Source organism: Bos indicus, chromosome 10 (genome assembly GCF_029378745.1).
Source record: "Bos indicus isolate NIAB-ARS_2022 breed Sahiwal x Tharparkar chromosome 10, NIAB-ARS_B.indTharparkar_mat_pri_1.0, whole genome shotgun sequence".
NCBI classification, from domain to species: domain Eukaryota; kingdom Metazoa; phylum Chordata; class Mammalia; order Artiodactyla; family Bovidae; genus Bos; species Bos indicus.
The window spans coordinates 25898102-25921993 of record NC_091769.1 but is presented as its reverse complement, the minus strand read 5'-3'; the positions used below and the strand labels follow the sequence as shown (position 1 = coordinate 25921993).

The window sequence follows — 23892 nt, the reverse complement described above, 5'->3', positions numbered from 1 at the left end:
GGCAGACACAGTGCCCTGTGTCTCAAGACACCTGTTTATTGGGGACACAACTCTGCGACAGGGATGACAGGAATCGTACCAAAAATAGCGACGTCTACAGGGCCCCTGAAGGGGCTAGAAGGGTGCAGTGCCCCCCACCCCCACCCATTGTACAAAAATAAACTCTCACGCCTATGGACCAGCAAAGACTGGCAGAGCTGCCCCTCAGCAGGAACACTCCTCTCTGCCAGCCCTGGGACCCCGTTCTTTGATCCTCACCCCTGCCACTGCTAAGGCACTGTGACTCTCCCGTGGGCTGGGTGGGTGTCGCCCGCCCACCCTCCTCACGCTCTCTGCCCCTCCACCTCTGGTCCGCCCGGGGCTGGGATATGGGTCCCATGCTGCCCCCTGCTGGCTGCTCTACCCAACTACCTCTACCGCTGCCCCGCTCCGGCGGGGTAAACTAAGCTAACGGCCCCCTAAGAGGGCTCCCTACCTTTCTTGGCCCCCTAGCCCAGCCTCTCCGGATCTCAACAGCCCGGGGCCCTCCTCCCCTTCCTGCGGAGGAGTGGGAGGGGTCTCTCCTGACGGTGCTCGGGCATAGGGCGGGGATGCATCGGCCTGGGGCGGCCTGCGGCCCCGAGCCCTGCGGCTGTGGTGCACTTGTAGGTGCAAGGCCATGAGCTCGGGGGCTCCCGTGGCGAAGGGACAGAAGAGGCATCGGTGGAGGGCACCCCCTGGCCCAGCCTCGCCTCCTGGGCCTGCCCGCAGGGACAGGTCCAGGGGCTCGGCCTCACCGCCTCGCCCGTTGCGCAGGGTCCTCCCGGGGCTGGCGGGCTTCCGACGGGACCCCGGCGCGCCGCCACTCGCGGGAGGCCGGGGGCTCGCTCTGCCCTCTACCCAGGTCGCAGGCTGCGGAGCCGCCTTGGCTCCGGACGACTGGCCCGAACCCCGCTGGGAAGGGGGCGGCGGCTCCGGGGGTGGCCCGGGGCCGGCTCCGCTCTTCTGCTCCCGGTGGTGGCGCTGCAGGTGATACTTGAGCGAGCCGGACTGGGTGCCCGCGTAGTCGCAGTGCGGACACTTGTAGGGGCGCTCGCCTGGAGAGGAGGGGTGCGATAATGCCAGAGTCACGATCACTGCCCGCCCCTGCCCGCATTTCACTCCATGTACAAGCTTTGGGCAAGGAAAAAAAACCACTGCCGCACCCACCCTTCTGATTTTAATTAAGAGGTGTTTCTCGGAGCTCTCACCCGCACCCCGCACCCCGCTTCCTGACCTCAGCTCCCCCCCCCCATCCCGGAGGTTGCCCCCCTCACCTGTGTGCACGCGCAGGTGCACTTTGAGGTGGTGCGCTGAGCGGAAGGATTTTCCACAAAAGGGGCAGTCCTTGCCGGTGGCCCCCCGGCCCCCTTCAGGCCGGGCCCCTCCAACTAACAGACCATTCTCTTCTGCAATACACGCATTAAAAGAAGTCAGAAGGACCCGTTGCCCTAACTCTATTAGGTCCATGTGCCCCCATACCACCCACAGAACTGCTTCCCCTCCCAGCCCAGGAGGAAACAAAACGTTTGCGGGAACCTGAGAGGTTCGACTTGCTCTGAGTTGGACTGTGCCCTCAAAGAGTAGTAAAGCCTCTAAGGGAGGAAAACCGAGAAGAGGCAGGTCCTTTTGAAAAGGAGCGGGCAGGAGGGCAGTGGTGGCGTCAGAGTGGGCCACAATGTGGAACACCTTAGAGGAGATCCTTACGTACCCTGCGTGGCGGTGGACCTCGCCTGGGCCCCCGCGGCAGGCGCAGAGTGCCCTGGGGCCTCGCCTGGGCGCGAGGGCAGGGAAGCCAGAGGGCCCACCGCCCTGCTCCGGGCCCAGGTCTCTTCCTCTGCCTCCACCACCTCCTCTTCCTCGTCTGGCTCCTCAGCGCGGTGCCGGCGAGCCCGGGCTGGGAGAGCAGAGGGCAGCGGGCGGAAGCTTCCAAAGCTGCGGCCAGCCCCAGGCTCAGCGCCCTCACCATTGGGCCGCGCCTCGCCAGCTCGTAGGCTCAGGTAGCCCAGGAGGCTCGGAGGCTCACGGCGCTCAGCGGGGGTGGGCGCTGGGGCCAAGAGGAGCGCAGGGCCCAGAGGCTCATAGGCAAGTAGGCCCAGGTCAGGAGGCTGGGGGGCCCGGGCAGGCCCGGAACCAGGCCCCGGAGCACGCAGTGGGCCCAGCTTGCTGGCGTGCACTTTCATGTGGTTCTTTAGGAACCAGGGCTCCTTGAAGCAGCGGCCACAAACAGGACATGCATGATCGAAGGAGGCCTTGTGCTTGCGCATGTGACCCTTGAGAAACCAGGACTGCGTAAAGCTCTGGCCACACACTTGACAGCGGAACTCTGGAGGCGCTGGGGGCTCCTCGGGAGCAGCAGGAGCGGGGGCGGGGGTTGCCTCACTTTCAGGCTCTGGCTCTGGCTCGGGGACCGATCTAGGTTCAGGCTGGGGTGGAGGTTGAGGCTGGGGCGCAGCCGAGGTGGCCGCCAGGGGGCGCTCGGGAGCTCCGTGGGCCGTCAGGCTGTGGTGCAGCAGCTCCTCCTCCTGACTGGAGCCGAAACTGCACAGGCCGCACTTCCAGGGCCTGTGTAGAATGTGCAGGTGGCGTTCGCGCTCCGCCGCGGTGCGAAATTTGCCTTTGCAGAAGGGGCAACGGAAGGCGGACGACGAAGAAGCCTGGGGCCGCGGCAGGCCCTCGGTGGCAGGGGTGGCCTGCAGGCCCCCTGAACTTCGAGGTCTCCCCAGCCGGGCCTCCCGCAGTAGAGCTCGCTCCTCCAACTCCAGCAACAGGCGCGCTGCGGGGCTTCGCGGGCGCTCGGGCTGATGCGTGCGCAGGTGTGAGCGCAGCAGCGCCCGCTGCGCAGCACGGTGGCCACAGTGCGGGCACTGGAAGGCCTGGGCGCCTGGGTGCGCCCGCAGGTGCAAAGCCAGGATAGAGTTGAAGCGGAAGCGCTTCCCGCATACAGGGCAGGGGAAGCGCCGTTCGCCTGCGCGACTCTCAGACCAGCCCACTGCTCCCATCCCTGGAGACCCGGCGCTCACGCCTGGCCCGTTGGAGTAGCGCTGCAGATCCAGTTCGCCGTCGAAAGCCGGGGGCGACGGCGCTAGGTGGCCGACCGGGGCGCGGGGACGTGAGCCCTGTGGAGAAAAATGTGAACAGAGCGAAGGGTGGAGAAGGGAGAGCTGTGGGGGAGACATGGACACGGAGAGCCAGAGGAACCCAAGAGAGGGTGGGTCGGGGCCTGAACCAAGAACACCGGGGGCCCCTCCCACTCACCTCGAGGAAGTTGGGGGATGAATGGGAACTGAGCTTTGGGGACCACGGAAATAATGGGAGGCCAGAGAGACAGAAAGAGAGGTAGGGAGGGGAGGAAGTATAGTTGCAGGTACTTGTAGGTTCAGGCCAGAGCCTCACTCACCTCCATGGACCCCCTTCACATTCTTTGGTTCTGAGGAGTGTACGGAAGAGGAGGGGGAAAAGCTGCTAGTGAAGGCAACAGGTGCTGAAGAGCTAAAGCAAGAGAGACAGATTTGGAGCAAAGGATGAGCCCTGATTTTCAGCAGTGGAAAAAGTCACCCCTAACCCGAGTCTCTTCCGGAGAGCCCCAAACTCTTAGCACCCTGGAATCTATCCCTTCTCCTTCCTGCCTTACATCCTGAGACAGGAGGAGGCTACTGTCTTCAAAACTTGTACTACTTTATTTGTCCACAAGGCTCCCTGATAACCCAGATTTCTTCCCCCCAAATTTTTCATTTTAAATGCCTTATGCAGAACCACCATCACCACCAACACCACCACGCCCCCCACCCACGTCTCCGCCACCCTGCTGGTGGAAGAGACCATCACAGTATACTCTTCTCTCATTTAGACTGGGCTGTGCAGTGGGAAAAGCAAACGGGGTCGGCTTGCCATGCTCCTCAGCTATCCAAGTGGGACCAGTTGCTCTCAGACCCCTAACTGACCAGCCAGCCAAACATTCTTCCAGGCTCCATAGTTCTTCCTTCTGCCTTTACCCTGTCTTTCTGTCTTTCCCCCTCATTCTTCCTCCCTCCGCCTGGATTCCTGATCCATTCATTTCCATTCATTACAGAGACTCATTCATGCATGGGAGAGAAACACCTCCCAGCAGCAGAGTCTGGAGACAGACAGAGGGGGAGGGGCATGAAGGGGGAGAGAGCCAGAGGGAAAGGGAATGAAGAGAGAGTTGGGGGAGGAGTGGAAGTTAAGGGGCGCTGCTGGCCTTGGGAAGGGGTTAAAAACTGCAAATACCAGATAGAATTCATCCCCTCGTTTCAAACCTTGGAGCCTGCAGTTTGATGGGGCATCTCAGCCCCTTTGTCCAGGGCTGTTCCGAGGCAGGCTTTCCTCCTCTCTGCAGGGGAGAGGCTCCCTCACACAAGAGGAGGATTACACTGGCTCTGAGCTCAAGAGGCTGGAGTGAGGGACGGGGGGCGGGGCTGGGCCATCTGCACAGATAGGGGCTCAGCACATGCTCTGAGCTGAAAAGGGTTAAAATTCTCCAGGCTAAAATTCCCTGAGCCTGGGATGTGCAAAGCTCCAGTTCTGAGGAAGGAGAAGAGCATTGAGAGGAAGAGGACTTGGGGGTGGGGGTGGGGGGTGAGGATCTCCTGATTCTAAGCTGCAGAGGAGGTTAGCAGGACTTAGAAGCAACCCCAGAATTAAGATTCATGGAAATAGACCTAGGAGAATGACCAGAAGTCATCTAGTCTATCTTTCTTGCTTCCATATACAACTGTATGTGGTCAAAGCTAGACAAATGTGGACCTTACCTGATTTTTTTTTTTTTTTTGGCCTGAGACAGAAAGAATGTTTGAGGTATAAAGAACCTGCTTACAATAGGTATTGTGAAACTGAAATAGGTTACTGAGAAAGAAAAGGATTCAGCATTATTTTGCTTAAGGAATTTTAACAGAAGAGAACTGAGCTAGGGTCAGCCCTGCAAAGAAAAAAGGCTCTGGAGACCTAACGGTGCTTTAATTTTTGATGTTTAGTAGATGGGACAAGACTCTGTGAAGGGTCAGGTACCTGTTACATGTGGAATCTGGGTGATGGGAATTTTATTAACAGGAAATTAATTAACAAAATGTCTTTGTCCAAGGTCACTAAACAACCTCAACCACAACTTTTAATATCTTTATTTCTGCAGCTCCAAATTAAGGCATCCACTCTCATCTTCTGGATCCTCCAAATAAGCCCCTTTCCTGAGACCAAGAGCCTTGTTGAGTTCACTAAGTAATATAATGAAAGATGAATTAGTGTAGGACTGAAGGGTACAAGACTACTGTGGGCCCAGTCAGATCATTAATAGCCCTGCAACCTTCAGTAAATCACTTAACTTCCCAGTTTACTCATCTGTAAAATAAGGGGATTAGACTAATTTATACTGATGGTCCCCTCCAGTTCAAAAGTTTTGTGGTTCTGAGTCATAGGACTCTTCTGGACCCCAGAGAGATGTTGAAACAAATGGTCATTCCTTCAGTACCATGGAGAGTGCAGTGGGCTACCAGAGGAGCCTCTTTGGCCACCTCCATACCATAGAGCAATGAAGTGCTAGAGGGGCCACATTTGCCATTTTAGCACCTCACATAAGGCAATGAGAAAAGCCAGAGGATTTTTTAAAATTCTTATCTGGAAACCATAGAGGGGGGAAAAACCAGTGGTACCAGAGGGATTATTTTGGCCTTTTGGATGTCACTGAAAATAGACAGATGTAACAGAAAATAGATGTAACTAGAAGAATTTTAATTAGCTATAAGCAGTGTTCTGACAGTTACAGTTTGTACATCCTGGAATGAGTTACTGAGGCATCATATTTGGGTCCATCACATTCTGTTGCTCTCCTGGGGATTCCCGGAACATCCTGGTGTACAGCCAATCTGGTATATTCAGAGGAAGCAGATGGTGGGGGAGGAGGGGGAGGAGGCTGGGAATACTGCATGGTCATAGCTGACTAACCTATGGGCACATACTCTGATTCTGAGAAGATTCTAGGGCCCTTAAAAGTGCCTATAGGATAGTAAACAAAATACCTCCTGGGAGACTGATCTCATACCAAGGCAAGTAGAGTAGGAATTGGGCAAAGCTTCCTCCCCAAAACAAAACAAAAACACTGCTTTCCACATAGCAGTTTTCCAGGACGGAAATGCAGTGATATACAAGAAGGCTCAAAGTGAAGCTGAATTCCCAGCAGGGAAAGTTTCCCCAGAGGGTAGCCTCAAATCAACAAAACCCACTGAGAGACCCTCCTAGGCTCAGGCAAGATCTCCAGAATCATCTCCTCACCAAAGAGGTCCCAAGAACCTGATCCCACAAGTTTTTCTCAGTAGGAGAAAGCACTGACAGAGCCCCAGAGCCCCAGATTTTATGAAATGACCTGGAACCCAGATCATGCATGCATTGCCCGTGGGCAATAATCAGAGTTTTCTATAGTCAGGCCCTAAACACCAACCACGAGACTTAGCCAGGCAGTAGCACTGACCTACTTCCCACCCTCAGTGGGAATCAAGGGTTATTTTGCCCTTATTTGGGTTCTACAAGGATGTAGGGCCAGGGATAGGGATCCAAAATCTTTCCAAAGCAATAGGCCAATTCCTTTTATGTGCTAGGAGACCTGGTGGGAAAGGGGGTGTGGACCATCAAGGGTTGGTGAGAAGACTCTTAGAAACAACAGGGACAAGTACATAGATGCATCTGCTGTCTGGAGGACCATCAAGATTCTCTCTCAAACTTTGTGTTTCAAAAGCTTTTAGGGTGAAAGTGTAAGGGGCAATGGTCAAGACTTGAAGTATAGGGCCTGAAGGACAGTGACTAGATCTCTGTCTCTGGTCATCTCTAATACTTGATGTTTTCCCCCTCTGAGAATTTTTACGCCTTCCAAGTCCTCTAACATTATGATTAATGCTGTACTAGATGGAGTTGAAAGGGAACTCCTTAGGTGGTCTAGAGTCAAGACCACCTTTAACACATGGACACGCCACTAGTTCACTTTTATGGCCTCCTTTCCATGGTCCTCTGAACTGCACTGCTCAGGTGGCTCCCCCAAAACTGACCTAATAGCACAGCCTGCCCACCTTTTAGATTGAGTTCTTGGTAAAGCCTCCTTCCTTCCATCCTCACTACCCTGAGTGGGGGTTATAGTCCGCAAATGGACAGCAAGAGGTGAGAGGGAAGTACACCTGCTCACCTACAGCCACCCCACCATGGTGAATCTTATCCCAGAGGCATGTCCCAAGTTGACCCCTCTTCTGAAAGTTCCGAAGAACCTGGATCTGGGGGAGCGGCATGCAGCCAGCCCTAAGCCCCCTTAGCTGGAGCTGACCCTAGAAGGGTCAGAGTCTCAGCATCCATATGAACCTCAGTTCTCAGATTAGGGGGTAGGGAGTGGGTAGGAAAGCCTCTGGGAAAATCTCCTTCCCAGAAGTAGGTTGGCAAGTAGGGCAAGACCTTTGATCTTGCACAAGAGGTTCTTCTAGCAGCACCCCTGGCCCCTCCCGGGGAAGATAAACCAGAAGGATGATGGGGGACAGGGTTGGGAGACTGGGAGGCCAAGGCTCAGCTACCCGGGCCCGGAGAACAAAAGCTGAGTTGCAGCCGCCTCCGCCGCTGCCGCCGGCCGAGCTCTTTGTGACACTTTGTTTGGGACGCAGAGAGGGAAGCACCCCCCCATCCTCTCCCCTCCCCCATCCCCCGCTCCCGGAGAGTTTGGGTCCCTTCCCCCTCCTCCTCCATCAGCCCTACCTGGGCCGGGGGGCACTCATCCACTCTGGTTCCCAGTTCGGCCGCCCGGCACCCCCAGGCCCCTCGCGCCCTGCCTTCGGGCCCCTACAAAGACGACCGCCCCCCCCACCCCCGCTGGCCTTTCCCCTTTGGTGTCCGCTTTCCCGACTCCCCCACCTACCCCCCCTCCTTCGAGGCCCCCCTAGCTCTCAGGCTTCCGTGGCCGCCGCCCCCACCCCGCCCCCCCCGGAGCTCTGGGCGAAGTTTGCTTGGGGCCGAGCCGGCGCCCCTCCCCCGCCCCCGCCCCCTGCACCTGCTCCGAGCCGGGCGCGCGTAGCGGGGGCCCCCCCCTCCGGGAGGGGGGGCGGGGGCCGGGGGCGGGGGCCGGGTGGCGGAGGGGGGGCCGGGAGTGGGGGGAGCGGCTACTCACGAGCCCCGGGCGGGCGGCGGCGGAGCGGGCGGCGGCGGCGGCGGCGGCGGCGGGCGGCGGGCCGGCGGCGCGGGCGTCAGCGTTACGTGGGGCCGGGGGAGATGCGCCGGGCCCCGGCCCCCCCGCCCCCGGCCCGGCCCCCGCCCCCTCCCCGGTCCCCCGCCCCCGGCCCCGGCCCGCATTGTGTGCGGCGGGAGGCGGCCCGGCCATTAGCATGCGGGGGGCGGCGCGGCGGGGCTGGGAGCCGCACGGGAGCGGGAGCGGGAGCGGGGCTCTGGCTCCGGGGACAGGGAGCAGGGGACCCCGGGAGCCGCGAGAGGCGGCCGCCAGGGGCGGGGTGCGGGCCGTTTGGAGACTGGGGGCGCTGTCGGAGGAGGGGGGGGAACGGGGGTGGGGCGCACGGATGATTCCAACAGGAGACTGGAAGAGATTTTGAAAGGTCATCTCGTCCTTCCCCCAGCCTCCAAGCAGGACTGCCCCTCCCACCCTAAACCCGGACATACCAGGGAAGGAGCTGGCTCTGCCGCTCTTTCTGCCCCAACATGCACAGACTCGGGAAGTTCTTCCTGGGGTTTTATCTCAAAGCCTCTCCCTTACAATTTCTGTCTCTCTTTTGGGGGAGGAGGAGGGGCGATTATAGAGATAGTTAATGTCGGCCGTGTAAGAAACATTAAAGTTACTCTTCGGTCCTTTCTGTTCTTGATAAACAATTCCTGCTCCTTCCTCTCGAATTCTATTTTTCCATTCCTTAAGTTACTTTAATGGCTCTTCAATACAACAAATATTTACTGAGTGCTTACTGAGTACCAAGCACTACGCTCAGGGCCGTGGGGGATGAACACAGCAGGGGAATGTGGTACTCTCCCTCGAGGAGATTGTAATCTAGACAGGGACTACAAATTTGTAAATTGGACACTTAGATTTGATCAATATTTCACTGAACGCCTGATCACATATTTAATAGTATACAATCCTTCCAATAACACTTCTATAATTAGTCTGCATTTACAGGTAAGGAAAACAAAGCTAGTAGTCTCTTTTCACTGGCCTACCAGTTAAGGGAAACTCAGTGCAAGCCTAACATCTCACATTCTGTCAGGCCATCGCCACAAAATAAAATTAATATACGTAAGGATAGAGGAGAGAGTAGACACAGCAGTTCTCAGGATTCCTTTAAATGTGATTCTCACTGCCCAGGAAAGAAGAGGGGGCACAGTGCTCCAGTGAGTTGGCACAGCACTGAGCAGGGCAGAAGTGGCTCACATAGAAGGCCACTTGCCCCCCAGGACCCTGCCTCCTAGTTCTAACTCCTGGGGTCTTCTGGCTCAGTCTTCTGTCATCAATTAATAATAGCGACTCACATTTATTGAGTGTGTATGAGCCAGGTGCTGAACTGAATTGGTTCATATGCATTTTCTCTTTTAATACTTAAGGCAACCCCTTGAGATTGGTATTAATTTGCCTTTAATGATAAGAAAACAGAGATTAAGTAACTTGCCCAAGGTCACCTGGATTGCTCTGGGATTTGAACATAGATCTGGTTGCCTCCAGAAGTCAGGCTTGCAGCAAGGTGGGCTTTTCCTATTTTTGATCTACAGAATATATATTTGGGCCTAGGTGATGCTGCTTCTTTATTGCTGTTCAGTAGCTAAGTCGTGTGCGACTCTTTGCAACCCAAGTGCTGTAATATATGGGCATCAGGTATATCAGTATAAATTAATCAGCATCATTAATGGTTATTATGTACCCACCCTGAGTCAACAACCCTTCCCAGTCATATTACTGTCCCCCTTTTAATCACTCAGTTTCAACAAACTGAGGTTCAAATTGGTAGAATAATGTATCCAAGGCCACACAGCTGGGAAAGTGTCAGAGCTTGCCTGGCTTCAAGGCAACTTCTGTCCCTCAAAAATATTAATTGTTGCAATAGTGTCCTTTCCAAGACTGACCATTTAAGGACCATCTTCTAACATGTCTAACTACAGGTTATCACTGAGTCAAAAACAATCCCTACTATAAATAGAGCTCTCCATCCACTTAGTCAGTGCCCAATCCAGAGTAAATCCTTCAAGAAAGGAATGAGAGAGGAGAAATTGTCCAGAAAGTGAGAGATAAGAAGCCAGGTCTTGGCTGGTCTTGGGACAAATCTTCAAGTGGTAATGATGGGACTAATCCAGAGAGTGAGGTGGGATTTCCCTATGGAATGGCAAGTAAGTTAAGGAGGAAGCCCCCTAAAAAAAGGAAAAAAATTAGGTGGAAATGGGACATTGGAGCCCAGGGTGATAGTATCCATGTGGATAAGGTGAGTGATCAGAAGAGGCACAAAGGATGGGCAGAGACGGGGTCAACAGGAAATGGGAACAGAATGAGATAGGGCGAGGTGTCTTGTAGAGTGAACTGAGGCTGGTGTCTACCCACCGCCACTCCCTGGATCCATAAGCCCTCATAGGGACCTTTGCCCCACCACACCTCAGCCTTGATAGCCTGTCTCTGCCAGGACAAGTTTGTCATCTGCTCTGAGCTACCAGGGGCCCTGCCAGGAGCTCCAGGCCCGATTGGGACCCATCCCTTTGGAGCAGCTGCTTCAAGACTAGGTAGGTGTAAGGACTCTAAACCTCAACTTCCTGGATATTGAAAGTGGGCAGAGGGGCAGCTGAAAGAGATGTTGCTGTATGTCCTGTCTTCTGATGGGTGTCATAATGCATTTTTCCCAGGCTAGAAATCACGGAGCTCTAGTGGTCAAGGGAGCCATGGAGGACAGAGCTGGTCAGCAAGAGAGACCTAGCCTTCGTTTGGAAAAGCTACAGCACTGGGCCAGGCACAGGCAGAGTGGGCGCCTCCTGGTGCTGGCGGTGAGGCCAAGCTGCCCCACCCCGACCTTCAGCATGTTAACTTGTACCCCCAATTCAGTTCTACACATGTTTTGTAAGCACCTATCACGTGCCTGAAACTGTGCTAGGTTCTGAGTGGGAGGAGGGTGGAGGAAATATAGAATAAACAAGGGAAGACCCTTAATCTCCAAGTAGATTCTCCATATGGGGAAAACACACAGGTAAGTAACTGAACTACAACATGAGGCAGAAAAAAATTAAATGATATCTCCTTCTCCTTATGACCCTTGGTTGACTACTCTCTGGCACTATGATTCCTCCCAATCGCTGATCTCTGGAAGAGGCAAGGATTGGGAGGAAGGGAATTCCTGACAGTTTCCCTTTAACTACACTGCATCTGGCCTCCAGGTGAGCCAGCTATGGCTGGCAGTGGCTGTGGTGCCCTTTGCTGTCTCAGTAGCCTGCCTGAACTCTGCTTGTCACATGACCACAGCACTGCCACTTGGGCCTGGCATACTGGTAAGAACTACCACGTGGGAGGGTAGAAGGAAGGGCCCCTCCCTAACAAGCCAAACCTCACCACTTGCCTTTCTCATCATTCAGGGTCTCCTCACTGGGATTGTTACTCTTGAGCTGCGCAGAGCACCCCGTCTCTGGAAGGTGAGAGGGGAAAAGAATGTAGTACTATTATCCCACCCCCTGAAACACATACACACATGCACATCTCAGTCTAGGAAGTGAATTTCTCACTGTTGACTAACTGTGTCAGCTCTCTGCCCATGACTGGCCTAAAACCCTGAGGGGGTAAAATAAGAAAGTTTAAAGGGCTGATGGTCTTGTTTGGAGGTGGAGGAATAGGAGCTGAGTTTTGTTTTCAGCTAGGCTACAGGTGGGGCTTGAGGTTCCAATGAGTCCCCTAGGCTGGCAGGACTCAACTGGCTCACTGGCAGGTGCGCGCCATGATGATATTCAACACCTTTAATCTGATCTCGGGCTTCATCGCATTGGTGGTCGAGGTGATGAAGACAGCCTTGATGTCTGCCCCAACTGTCCCCTCTGAGGTACAAGTAAATAAAGAAGAATGTGGGAGGATGTGGAGGCGAGAGGAGGGGAAAGGACAAGGGCAGATAGGTGCAGGGTCCCCTGCAGCATACCCTCAGCCCCATCTACCTACAGCTAGCCGGCTTGCTGGTGCTGGAGCTCAGCGCTGAGGCCTTCACCCTAGGGGGAGTGCTGGTCTCAGCATATTCCCTGTTCCTGCTGAGCCAGAGGAAGCCAAGATGCTGCAGAAGCCAGAGTCTGCGCTACCAGGAGCTACAGGAGGTATTGAGGGTGGGGAGGAAGCAGAGAGCTAGAAACTTTTTTCACTGGCTCTTCTGGTCAATGGTACTTAAGGGAAAACAATGGGGCAGGGCAGGAGAGGTTGTTAAACTGAAACTTATTCGTTTTCTGGCTTTGGACATGTCTCTCCTAGTGATGGCTAGGAGACTCAGACGGTAAAGCAGTGCGGGAGACCAGGGTTTGATCCCTGGGTTGGGAAGATCCCTTGGAGAAGGAAATGGCAACCCATTCCAGTACTCTTGCCTGGAAAATTCCATGGACTGAGGAGCCTGGTAGGCTACAGTCCATGGGGTCTGCAAAGAGTCGCACTGGACTGCAACTTCACTTTCCCTTTCTCCTAGTGATGGGCAACAGGAAACTGAGTATCTAAATGGTTGGGGCTAGAAATGTGGGAGAGCATTAGGAATGTGACTAAATATTGGAAGGACTGTGCGAACATGAGGGAAAAAATCGGAGAGGAGGAAACTGCGTCTCTCTGGGATTCCTCCTTTCTCACCCTTGATGTTTGCTCACCTCACAACTGTCTGGTTTTCAGGGCCTCTCAGAGTTGGAGGAAGTTCCTGAGTTGGAGACTGGTCCCACAGTGGCTAGCACAGCAAAGAGAACAAATCAGTGAGCTGGCAAGTGGAAGCAGACATGTGCTGCTCTCCTACCCCACGGGAACATTCTCCAGACTCTCCTGCACAGCATCCCCCTGAACTCAAACTAGATGGAGTCCCCTGAGACATACATGAAGTCTGGTGGAGTGCCTTCAATTCTCCCTCTAACTAGGCCCCTTGCTTTACCCTTCCCTGCTGGGGAAAGCAATACCTAGAGTGAGTCTGCCATCACCTCACAGCCCTGAGAATCTGACTGCCTGCAAGATAAGATATCCTTAAACTAACTTTCAGCTAGATCCATTTCCTCCCTTCCATTCTTACCCATTGCCTCCCCAGCTTCACATCTGCCTCATCTCACTGTTTCCAAGATTTCCACCTTTCACAATCCCATTCACTCCAAACCCGGGTTCCTGTACACGCCCACTCTCTGAAATCAATTCACCACTGGTGCTTCCGTTCTCTCACTTCGATCTGGTGCCTTTCTAGTCTAGCGGAAACTACAAATCCCAGGATGCCTCGCCGCCCTGTGGCCTGCTGGGAAATAAAGAGCCTTCCCTTCTGTGGTGGGGGCGCTGTGCATCTGCTGAGTGACGCGAGGCGCTGGAAATATGGGCCTAGACGAGCGTTTCCTCGGACGTGACCACTGGCCCCGCGTGCAGGGAGGAGCTGGGCGGGCAGTGCTACGCGGGGGCGCCACCACCCCAACCTCGGTAACTAAGAACTGACTGGGGTTCTATATTCCTCCATCTGGTAGCTTCGGAGACCGGCTGGGGTTGAGGGCTGCCCCTCGGCAGAGCTGGGGTTTCCCAGATGCTGTTGCCGTGCCCCCTCCCACAGTGCCCAGGTCCAAAGTCCTGAGACTTGGAGCGCGCGCGAGAAAGGGGTTGGAGATGATGAGTCAGAAGCCCAGGGCCCTTCTCATCCCCCTCCCCCGGGGCCTAGGCGCCTGAGGAGGACGGACCGGCTGGGCAGACGGTGTGGACAGGGCAGGAAGAGGGAGGGACACGGCGACCCAACCTAAGATTTTCCCGCCTCTTGTGAGCTAGCCGGTGTAAAGATCCCGCGTTGCAGCCACCCTTTCTCTCCAAGGCGGGAGCGGGACTGCGCAGGCTCAGCCTCTCGGCAGCCCTGCCGACCTTTGATCCCAGCTGCGGCGCGCTTGCAGAAGCTCTGGTCGTGCTCAACCCCCACCGTTTATGACCTTTGCAAGTGTGCAAAAATGGCAAGTTCAGGTGGGCTTGAGAAAAGCCCAGGAAAACGAGGGCACCCCGTAGCACCAACCCGACAGCTTGCTAGCCGCTAGAGAAACTAGAACTGACCAGAGCTGCAATACTAAAAACTCACCCCAAATTCACATAGTGCCGGGATGGGTGTGCGCCTCACACTCATTTTTGTTCCCACTTGAGAAGGCTGCTTCTCCAGGCTTAACCAAGCCCAGGCACCAGTGAGGAAAGAGCGCAGCCTGGCTGCATTGCCCTTACATTGCAGTGGCGCCAGCTGTTTGTGACACCTTGGGAGTGGTAATAGTTGCCCTATGACAAGATTGTGTGAGTATTAGTGGGTGGGGACAGTTCTGGGATTAGGCTCTGGAATGAGAAAACAAAATCTCCCCCGCCCCCCTCCCCGTCTAAATACCAGAATAATGGAGAGCTCATCTGTGAAGTACTCAAAATAATTTTCCTCAAAATCAGAAGGTGGTGGTAGCTGAAGAAGCTAGGAATGAAAGTCAACAATTCATTCTTAACTGTCTTCCACATAGGAGCAACAAGTTTTAGTCATATGATCAGATATCTAAGAATTGCATTTTAATTCTTGGAAAAGTTCAGTTACCATGCAGATGAACCTTGTATCAGGTTAGGCTAGGTTATGCTGTGGTAACAATGCCAAAATCTCAATGGCCTAAAACCACAAAGGTTTACTCTCTGGCAGGGTGCTCTGCTCCTTGTAAATTATTCAGGTACCCAAGTCCATGGACCACCACCATTTGGAGATCCTACCACGTCAGTTCAATTCAGTTCAGTCGCTTAATCGTGTCGGACTCTTTGCGACCCCATGAATCGCAGCATGCCGGGCCTCCCTGTCCATCACCAACTCCCGGAGTTTACCCAAACTCATGTCCATCGAGTCAGTGATGCCATCCAGCCATCTCATCCTCTGTCGTCCCCTTCTCCTCCTGCCCCCAATCGTTCCCAGCATCAGGGTCTTTTCCAATGAGTCAACTCTTCTCATGAGGCCAAAGTATTGGAGTTTCAGCTTTAGCATGAGTCCTTCCAAAGAACACCCAGGACTGATCTCTTTTAGGATGGACTGGTTGGATTTCCTTGCAGTCCAAGGGACTCTCAAGAGTCTTTTCCAACACCGAAGTTGAGAAGCATCAATTCTTCGGTCCTCAGCTTTCTTCACAGTCCAACTCTCACATTCATACATGACCACTGGAAAAACCATAGCCTTGACTAGACAGACCTTTGTTGGCAAAGTAATGTCTCTGCTTTTGAATATGCTATCTAGGTTGGTCATAACTTTCCTTCCAAAGAGTAAGCGTCTTTTAATTTCATGGCTGCAGTCACCATCTGTAGTGATTTTGGAGCCCCCAAAAATGAAGTTTGACACTGTTTCCACTGTTTCCCCATCTATTTCCCATGAAGTGATGGGACCGGATGCCATGATCTTCGTTTTCTGAATATTGAGCTTTCAGCCAACTTTTTCACTCTCCTCTTTCACTTTCATCAAGAGGCTTTTTAGTTCCTCTTCACTTTCTGCCATAAGGGTGGTGTCATCTGCATATCTGAGGTTATTGATATTTCTCCCAGCAATCTTGATTCCAGCTTGTGTTTCTTCCAGCCCAGCATTTCTCATGATGTACTCTGCATAGAAGTTAAATAAGCAGGGTGACAATATACAGCCTTGACGTACTCCTTTTCCTATTTGGAACCAGTCTGTTGTTCCATGACCAGTTCTGACTGTTGCTTCCTGTCCTGCATACAGGTTTCTCAAGAGGCAGGTCAGGTGGTCTGGTATTCCCATCTCTTTCAGAATTTTCCACAGTTTATTGTGATCCACACAATCAAAGGCTTTGGCATAGTCAATAAAGCAGAAATAGATGTTTTTCTGGAACTCTCTTGCTTTTTTGGTGATCCAGCAGATGTTGGCAATTTGATCTCTGATTCCTCTGCCTTTTCTAAAACCAGCTTGAACATCTGGAAGTTCATGGTTCACGTGTTGCTGAAGCCTGGCTTGGAGAATTTTGAGCATTACTTTACTAGCGTGTGAGATGAGTGCAATTGTGCAGTAGTTTGAGCATTCTTTGGCATTGCCTTTCTTTGGGATTGGAATGAAAACTGACCTTTTCCAGTCCTGTGGCCACTGCTGAGTTTTCCAAATTTGCTGGCATATTGAGTGCAGCACTTTCACAGCATCACCTTCCAGGATTTGAAATAGCTCCACTGGAATTCCATCACCTCCACTAGCTTTGTTCATCGTGATGCTTTCTAAGGCCCACTTGACTTCACATTCCAGGATATCTGGCTCTAGGTGCGTGATCACACCATCATGATTACCTGGGTCATGAAGATCTTTTTGTACAGTTCTTCTGTGTATTCTTGCCATCTCTTAATATCTTCTGCTTCTGTTAGGTCCACACTATTTCTGTCCTTTATCGAGCCCATCTTTGCATGAAGTGTTCCCTTGGTAGCTCTAATTTTCTTGAAGAGATCTCTAGTTTTTCCCATTCTGTTGTTTTCCTCTATTTCTTTGCATTGATCACTGAGGAAGGCTTTCTTATCTCTCCCTGCTATTCTTTGGAACTCTGCATTCAGATGTTTATATCTTTCCTTTTCTCCTTTGATTTTCGCTTCTCTTCTTTTCACAGCTATTTGTAAGTTCTCCTCAGACAGCCATTTTGCTTTTTTGCATTTCTTTTCCATGGGGATGTTCTTGATCCCTGTCTCCTGTACAGTGTCATGAACCTCCGTCCATAGTTCATCAGGCACTCTGTCTATCAGATCTAGTCCCTTAAATCTATTTCTCACTTCCACTGTATAATCATAAAGGATTTGATTTAGGTCATACCTGAATGGTCTAGTGGTTTTCCCCACTTTCTTCAATTTCAGTCTGAATTTGGCGATAAGGAGTTCATGATCTGAGCCACAGTCAGCTCCCGGTCTTGTTTTTGCTGACTGTATAGAGCTTCTCCATCTTTGGCTGCAAAGAATACAATCAATCTGATTTCGGTGTTGACCATCTGGTGATGTCCATGTGTAGAGTCTTCTCTTGTGTTGTTGGAAGAGGGTGTTTGTTATGACCAGTGCGTTCTCTTGGCAAAACTCTATTAGCCTTTGCCCTGCTTCATTCTGTATGCCAAGGCCAAATTTGCCTGTTACTCCAGGTGTTTCTTTACTTCCTACTTTTGCATTCCAATCCCCTATAGTGAAAAGGACATCTTTTTGGGGTGTTAGTTCTAAAAGGTCTTGTAGGTTTTCATAGAACCGTTCAGCTTCTTCAGTGTTACTGGTTGAGGCATAGGCTTGGATTACCGTGATATTGAATGGTTTGCCTTGGAAACGAACAGAGATCATTCTGTCGTTTTTGAGATTGCATCCAAGTACTGCATTTCAGACTCTTTTGTTGACCATGATGTCTACTCCATTTCTTCTGAGGGATTCCTGCCCACAGTAGTAGATATAGTGGTCATCTGAGTTAAATTCACCCATTCCAGTCCATTTCAGTTCGCTGATTCCTAGAATGTCAACGTTCACTTTTGCCATCTCCTGTTTGACCACTTCCAATTTGCCTTGATTCATGGACCTAACATTCCAGGTTCCTATGCAATATTGCTCTATACAGCATCGGACCTTGCTTCTATCACAGGTCACATCCATGACTGGGTATTGTTTTTGCTTTGGCTCCATCCCTTCATTCTTTCTGGAGTTATTTCTCCACTGATCTCTAGTAGCATATTGGGTACTTACCAACTTGGGGAGTTCCTCTTTCAGTATCCTATCATTTTGCCTTTTCATACTGTTCATGGGGTTCCCAAGGCAAGAATACTGAAGTGGTTTGCCATTCCCTTCTCCAGTGGACCAGATTCTGTCAGACTCTCCAGCATGACCCGTCCATCTTGGGTGGCCCCACAGGGCATGGCTTAGTTTCACTGAGTTAGACAAGGCTGTGGTCTGTGTGATCAGACTGACCAGTTTTCTGTGATTATGGTTTCAGTGTGTCTGCCCTCTGATGCCCTCTTGCAACACCTACTGTCTCACTTGGGTTTCTCTTACCTTGGATGTTGGGTATCTCTTCACGGCTGCTCCAGCAAAGCGCAGCTGCTGCTCCTTACCTTGGATGAGGTCGCCCCTCCTGACCTTGAACATGGAGTAGCTCCTCTCGGCCTTCCTGTGCCTGTGCAGCTGCTGCTCCTTGGACGTGTGGTTGCTCCTCTTGGCCGCCACCCCTGACCTCGGATGTGGGGTAGCTCCTCTCGGCCACTCCTGCACCATCGCAGCCTGGTGCTCTCTACCATGTCACCATGAGACTAATCCCCCCTCCCCCGATCTCCAGCCCCTTCCCAAGTTGTGAAGTAAACATGAAGAATTGTTCAGGTTCTTAAATGCTTCTGCCTCAAAGGGATACATATCACTTTCACACACACTTCATTGAGGAAAACAAGTCATATAGCCGCACCCAACTTCAGAATGGTTAGAAAGGCAATCTTCATATGCCTGAAAGGGGAGTGGACATAGTTCACTGAAAGAAGAGGAGGTAATCATTTGCAAGGATTCTTGAACAACTAAACAGTGGGAATTCATCCATTCCAACAGTTATACCTGTATCTACTTCTCTGGTTTTGATACATGAACCACTAAAATGTAGTTCTTTTTTTTTCTTTGTCCATGTCACATGCCTCGCAGGATCTTAGTTCCCTGACCAGGGATGGAACCCATGCCCCCTACAGTTGGAGACATGAAGGGGACACGCCAGGCCTCCCTGTACATCACCAACTCCCAGAGTTCACTCAGACTCACGTCCATCGAGTCAGTGACGCCATCCAGCCATCTCATCTTCTGTCGTCCCCTTCTCCTGCCCCCAATCCCTCCCAGCATCAGGGTCTTTTCCAATGAGTCAACTTTTTGCATGAGGTGACCAAAGTACTGGAGTTTCAGCTTTAGCCTCATTTCTTCCAAAGAAATCCCAGGACTGGTCTCATTTAAGATGGACTGGTTGGATCTCCTTGAAGTCCAAGGGACTCTCAAGAGTCTTTTCCAACACCACAGTTCAAAAGCATCAATTCTTCGGCACTCAGCTTTCTTCACAGTCCAACTCTCACATCCATACATGACTACTGGAAAAACCATAGCCTTGATTAGACAGACCTTTGTTGGCAAAGTAATGTCTCTGCTTTTGAATATACTATCTAGGTCGGTCATAACTTTCCTTCTAAGGAGTAAGCATCTTTTAATTTCATGGCTGCAATCACCATCTGCAGTGATTTTGGAGCCCCAAAAAATAAAGTGTGACACTGTTTCCACTGTTTCCCCATCTATTTCCCATGAAGTGATGGGACCAGATGCCATGATCTTCATTTTCTGAATGTTGAGCTTTTTCACCCTCCTCTTTCACTTTCATCAAGAGGCTTTTTAGTTCCTCTTCACTTTCTGCCATAAGGGTGGTGTCATCTGCATATCTGAGGTTATTAATATTTCTCCCGGCAATGTTGAAGTTCTTAATAGAAACTTAATAGTTCCCCCTGCCAAGAATAATAAGATTGGGACTCAGAAAATCTAGACTTTGGTTTTGATGTGGAAGTTTGGGCAAATCAGACCTCTCTGAAATGCATTTTGCTTAAATGGAGATTATAATATTTACTCTCGCTACCTTACTGGAGGAGTAATGCTCAAAATTCTCCAAGCCAGGCTTCAGCAACACGTGAACCATGAACTTCCAGATGTTCAAGCTGGTTTTGGAAAAGGCAGAGGAACCAGAGATCAAATTGCCAACATCCGCTGGATCATCGAAAAAGCAAGAGAGTTCCAGAGAAACATCTATTTCTGCTTTATTGACTATGCCAAAGCCTTTGATTGTGTGGATCACAATAAACTGTGGAAAATTCTGAAAGAGATGGGAATACCAGACCACCTGACCTGCCTCTTGAGAAACCTGTATGCAGGTCAGGAAGTAACAGTTAGAACTGGTCATGGAACAACAGACTGGTTCCAAATAGGAAAAGGAGTATGTCAAGGTTGTATATTGTCACCCTGCTTATTTAACTTCTATGCAGAGTACATCATGAGAAACGCTGGGCTGGAAGAAACACAAGCTGGAATCAGGATTGCTGGGAGAAATATCAATAACCTCAGATATGCAGATGACACCACCCTTATGTCAGAAAGTGAAAAGGAACTAAAAAGCCTCTTGATGAAAGTGAAAGAGGAGAGTGAAAAAGCTCAACATTCAGAAAATGAAGATCATGGCATCTGGTCCCATCACTTCATGGGAAATAGATGGGGAAACAGTGGAAACAGTGTCAGACTTTATTTTTGGGGGCTCCAAAATCACTGCAGATGGTGACTGCAGCCATGAAATTAAAAGGTGCTTACTCTTTGGAAGGAAAGTTATGACCAACCTAGATAGCATATTGAAAAGCAGAGACATTACTTTGCCAACAAAGGTCCATCTAGTCAAGGCTTTGGTTTTTCCAGTAGTCATGTATGGATGTGAGAGTTGGACTGTGAAGAAAGCTGAGCGCTGAAGAATTGATGCTTTTGAACTGTGGTGTTGGAGAAGACTCTTGAGAGTCCCTTGGACTGCAAGGAAATCCAACCAGTCCATTCTGAAGGAGACCAGTCCTGGGATTTCTTTGGAAAGAATGATGCTAAAGCTGAAACTCCAGTACTTTGGCCACCTTATGTGAAGAGTTGACTCATTGGAAAAGACTCTGATGCTGGGAGGGATTGGGGGCAGGAGGAGAAGGGGACGACAGAGGATGAGATGGATGGATGGCATCACGGAGTCAATGGACGTCAGTCTGAGTGAACGGGAGTTGGTGATGGACAGGGAGGCCTGGTGTGCTGCAATTCATGGGGTCTCAAAGAGTCGGACATGACTGAGCAACTGAACTGAACTGACTGAAGGCTCAAATAAATCACACATGAGAAAACAAAAAAAACTTTAAAACTATAAAGCACTTCAGAGATTGAAAATAAATTGCCTATAGAAATGAGAAATGGTGTAAATAAGTGAAGCAGATTAGGCATGAGTTAATAGGGAGTGATGGGAACTATGGCAAACTAGAAAGCCCACATTTTGTTTAAAGACTAACCCTACTCAACTCTACCCAATTATTGGCATGTGGGACTGTGGGCTTAGTATTGCCATTGTTCCAATTTTTCTATAATAGTCAAAAATTCTGACTTTTAAAATGTAAAATCTTCTGATTTTAAAATATTAACAACTGATTTTCTTAAAACTGAGTACCAGATTTGGTCCATAGTCCTTCAATTATTATCTCTCCTTTATATACACATATGGTAGAAATTTAGAGTTTAGATGTACAATATGGTTTTTGTAGGCCATCAAAGCCTTTTATAAAATTCAAGAGTCCTGTAGAGATTTAACATTAGGTTCTCAAAACCATTTTTTAAGAATCATATCCCTCTCATATTGATTTTCAGGGAAGGGTATTTTGCCCCACAGGGATTACTTGGCAATTTTTGGTAGTGACAGCTTTTGGTAGTGACAGTGGGGGTGGGGTGGGGAAGACTATGTAGGCAAAAGAGTATTAAGAGGATAAATTGGAAGATCAGAGATTTAGTCCCAGTGCTACTGTTGCCCCTTTCCTGTGCATTGTCCTCTGCAAGCTGCAAGTAAAGACTGTGAGACTTGTCCTGTGGTCCTCATTATCCCCCCACACTTCCCGGCATACTGCCTACTGCCAGAGTTACTAGCTGCTCCATGAAAGCATTCTGCTTTGCTCAATGCTTCCCAGCAACCATTGTATCTGTCCCTTCATCAGTTTGGCAGCCGCTATAGAAGTCACTCATGTTTTACTTGAATTGCTGCCCATTGGAACTTCACAGAAAGAAGTGACTGTGACAAGGTTCCTGCTGACGTCAGTTTTAAAGGCCTTGACCCCATCCCCTGCTTTAAGCATTTGAGAAATATGTGGCTTCATATGCGACTGAATTCTGAGGTGGTTGGGAAATTCTCCGTGTTGATGAATTTTACCCTGATTTTTTTGAAATTCAGTCATTTATTCTGACCTCAAATACATGATTGTAGACAACAGACATTTCCCAAATGAAGTATCAGCTTTTGCAGACGGTTCGGGTTTTGTGTCCTGGGCTTTGTCCTCTGCTGCCATCTTGTGGCCTCTTTGCTGCCGGGGTTGAGGTCTCACAAAGGGCCTTGCCTCCAGGTAATGGCGTGTGTCAGTGGCTTATGGCTTAGTTGGAGAAGGACTCTCTGCTCACTGTTGGGTACGCGCCAAATCCCTCCCCTGCTATGAGTCCACCTGGGCCATGACGCACGCCAAGCGCGTAGCAAGTAGGCTGGAGGCACAGGGCCCTTCTGGGTCATTCCCAGCCCTTGGGCCTCCATGTGTTATGCAATCCTGGACTCAAGCCAGAAAATCAGTAAACTCAACTACCCAGGAGTAATCGGAGCTGACCTCGCTTGCTTGGCCCAGTGAATGCCCTGCAGCCTCTCTCTACTCACCGTCAGGGCTGAGTTATTCTTTATCTTAGTGAGAAGAGATGATTACCTCATCAGGATTTTGTTTTACTGTCTAGGCCCATTTTGGTTTGCTCTGTGTACACACCGTTGCTTCTTGGCTTGTCCAGCCAGTACTGCTACAAGTTCAATGTTTAATTGCTGGATTGAGCAGGACAGTGGCAGTGTGTGTCACTGTTAAGCAGTGTTTCCTATAAGGATGACAGGATCTGAGCACTGTAGTGATCAGAGGTCCATGCCCAAGGCACAGGGAATCTAGGAGACTGCCCTTGTAGCTGGGCTGTTGGTGACTGAGCAGCAAGTGACTCGTTCTGGAGGAAAGGCAGGAAAACTTCTAGTTGGTGCTATTTTTCTTTCATTATAATAATGTATTTAAAACCTTCCAAGCGTTAAAGTATTAATAAATGTATAGAACTGTCTCCTAGCTGTTTGCCCTTCCTGTATATTTTACACATGTTTGGCTTTTTATGGAGAGCCCAGACTCTACCAGGCCCTCCTTATCCCTAATTGCAGAATTGGAGGAGGAGACAATGGAGGAGGGGGAGGAAAAACAGTTGCCTGTAGTTTGTTTTAATATGCTTTCCCATGTGTAAAAATTTAGGGGAGTCTGGTGCTCTGTGATGACCTGGAGGAATAGGATGGGGGAAGGCGAAGAAGGCTGGGGAGGGAAGGGCTATATCTATAATTACAGCTGATTTGCATTGCTGTATGGCAGAAACTAACACAACACTGTAAAAAAATTTTTTTAATTAAATTTAAAAATAGAAAAAAAAAGGCAAAAATTCAGGGAAAGGGCCTCCTTGTATAATTTCCTAGGCTATTAAACTGGTATGTGTTGCTTTATAACTCAGATGCTGTTTATTTAATAGGAGTTGTCTTCTGTTTCTTTTGTTTTTCCTTCTTTGCTTATATTTTTTCAGCTTTATTTTAATTATATTTTGTGGTTCATGTTATTCCTTTTTATTTTTATAAATTTTTTAAAAAACTTATTTATTTTTGGCTGCTCTGGGTCTTCATTGGTGCACATGGACTTTCTCTAGTGTGGCTAGCAGAGGCTACTCTTTAGTTATGTTGTGCAGGCTTCTCATTGCCATGGCTTCTCTTGTTGGCGAGCATGGGCTCTAAGGTATGCAGGCTTCAGTCATTGTGGTACACGGGCTTAGTTGCCCCGTGGGATGTGGGATCTTCTCGGACCAGAGATTGAACAGTGTCCCCAGGATTGGCAGGGAGATTC

At 50.6% G+C, this 23892-nt stretch overlaps 2 protein-coding genes across 4 annotated transcripts; one reads left to right on the top strand and one right to left on the bottom strand.

Annotated features, from left to right (window-relative positions):
- Positions 1-14: 14 nt before the first annotated feature.
- ZNF219 (zinc finger protein 219) lies at positions 15-14385 on the bottom strand. 3 transcript variants are annotated; one of them, XM_070797156.1, is made up of 6 exons: positions 14283-14385; positions 12853-12926; positions 3419-3510; positions 1730-3137; positions 1296-1427; positions 15-1076 (listed from the first exon to the last, which is right to left on the bottom strand). In XM_070797156.1, exons 3-6 carry the CDS (start codon positions 3422-3424, stop codon positions 472-474), a joined length of 2151 nt encoding a protein of 716 aa, XP_070653257.1. In that variant the 5' UTR covers positions 3425-3510; positions 12853-12926; positions 14283-14385; the 3' UTR covers positions 15-471. The 3 variants fall into 3 exon arrangements, with proteins under 3 accessions (XP_070653257.1, XP_070653256.1, XP_070653258.1); XM_070797155.1 differs by lacking the exons at positions 12853-12926; positions 14283-14385 and adding an exon at positions 8168-8539; XM_070797157.1 differs by lacking the exons at positions 12853-12926; positions 14283-14385 and adding an exon at positions 7759-7834.
- Positions 8576-14138, top strand: TMEM253 (transmembrane protein 253). The gene is given in 9 exon segments (XM_070798048.1): positions 8576-11019; positions 11407-11517; positions 11602-11658; positions 11949-12059; positions 12175-12321; positions 12875-12955; positions 13557-13648; positions 13776-13913; positions 13985-14138. Coding segments are annotated over 9 exon segments (1071 nt in total). The 5' UTR covers positions 8576-10839.
- Positions 14386-23892: the final 9507 nt, after the last annotated feature.

Excerpts from the sequence above, each read along its gene's own strand:
- ZNF219 (XM_070797156.1), bottom strand. Across the intron at positions 1,428-1,729 it reads GAGGTCCACCGCCACGCAGG|AAGAGAATGGTCTGTTAGTT; the intron begins GTACGTAAGGAT and ends CGTGTATTGCAG. Across the intron at positions 1,077-1,295 it reads GCACCTGCGCGTGCACACAG|GCGAGCGCCCCTACAAGTGT; the intron begins GTGAGGGGGGCA and ends CCTCCTCTCCAG.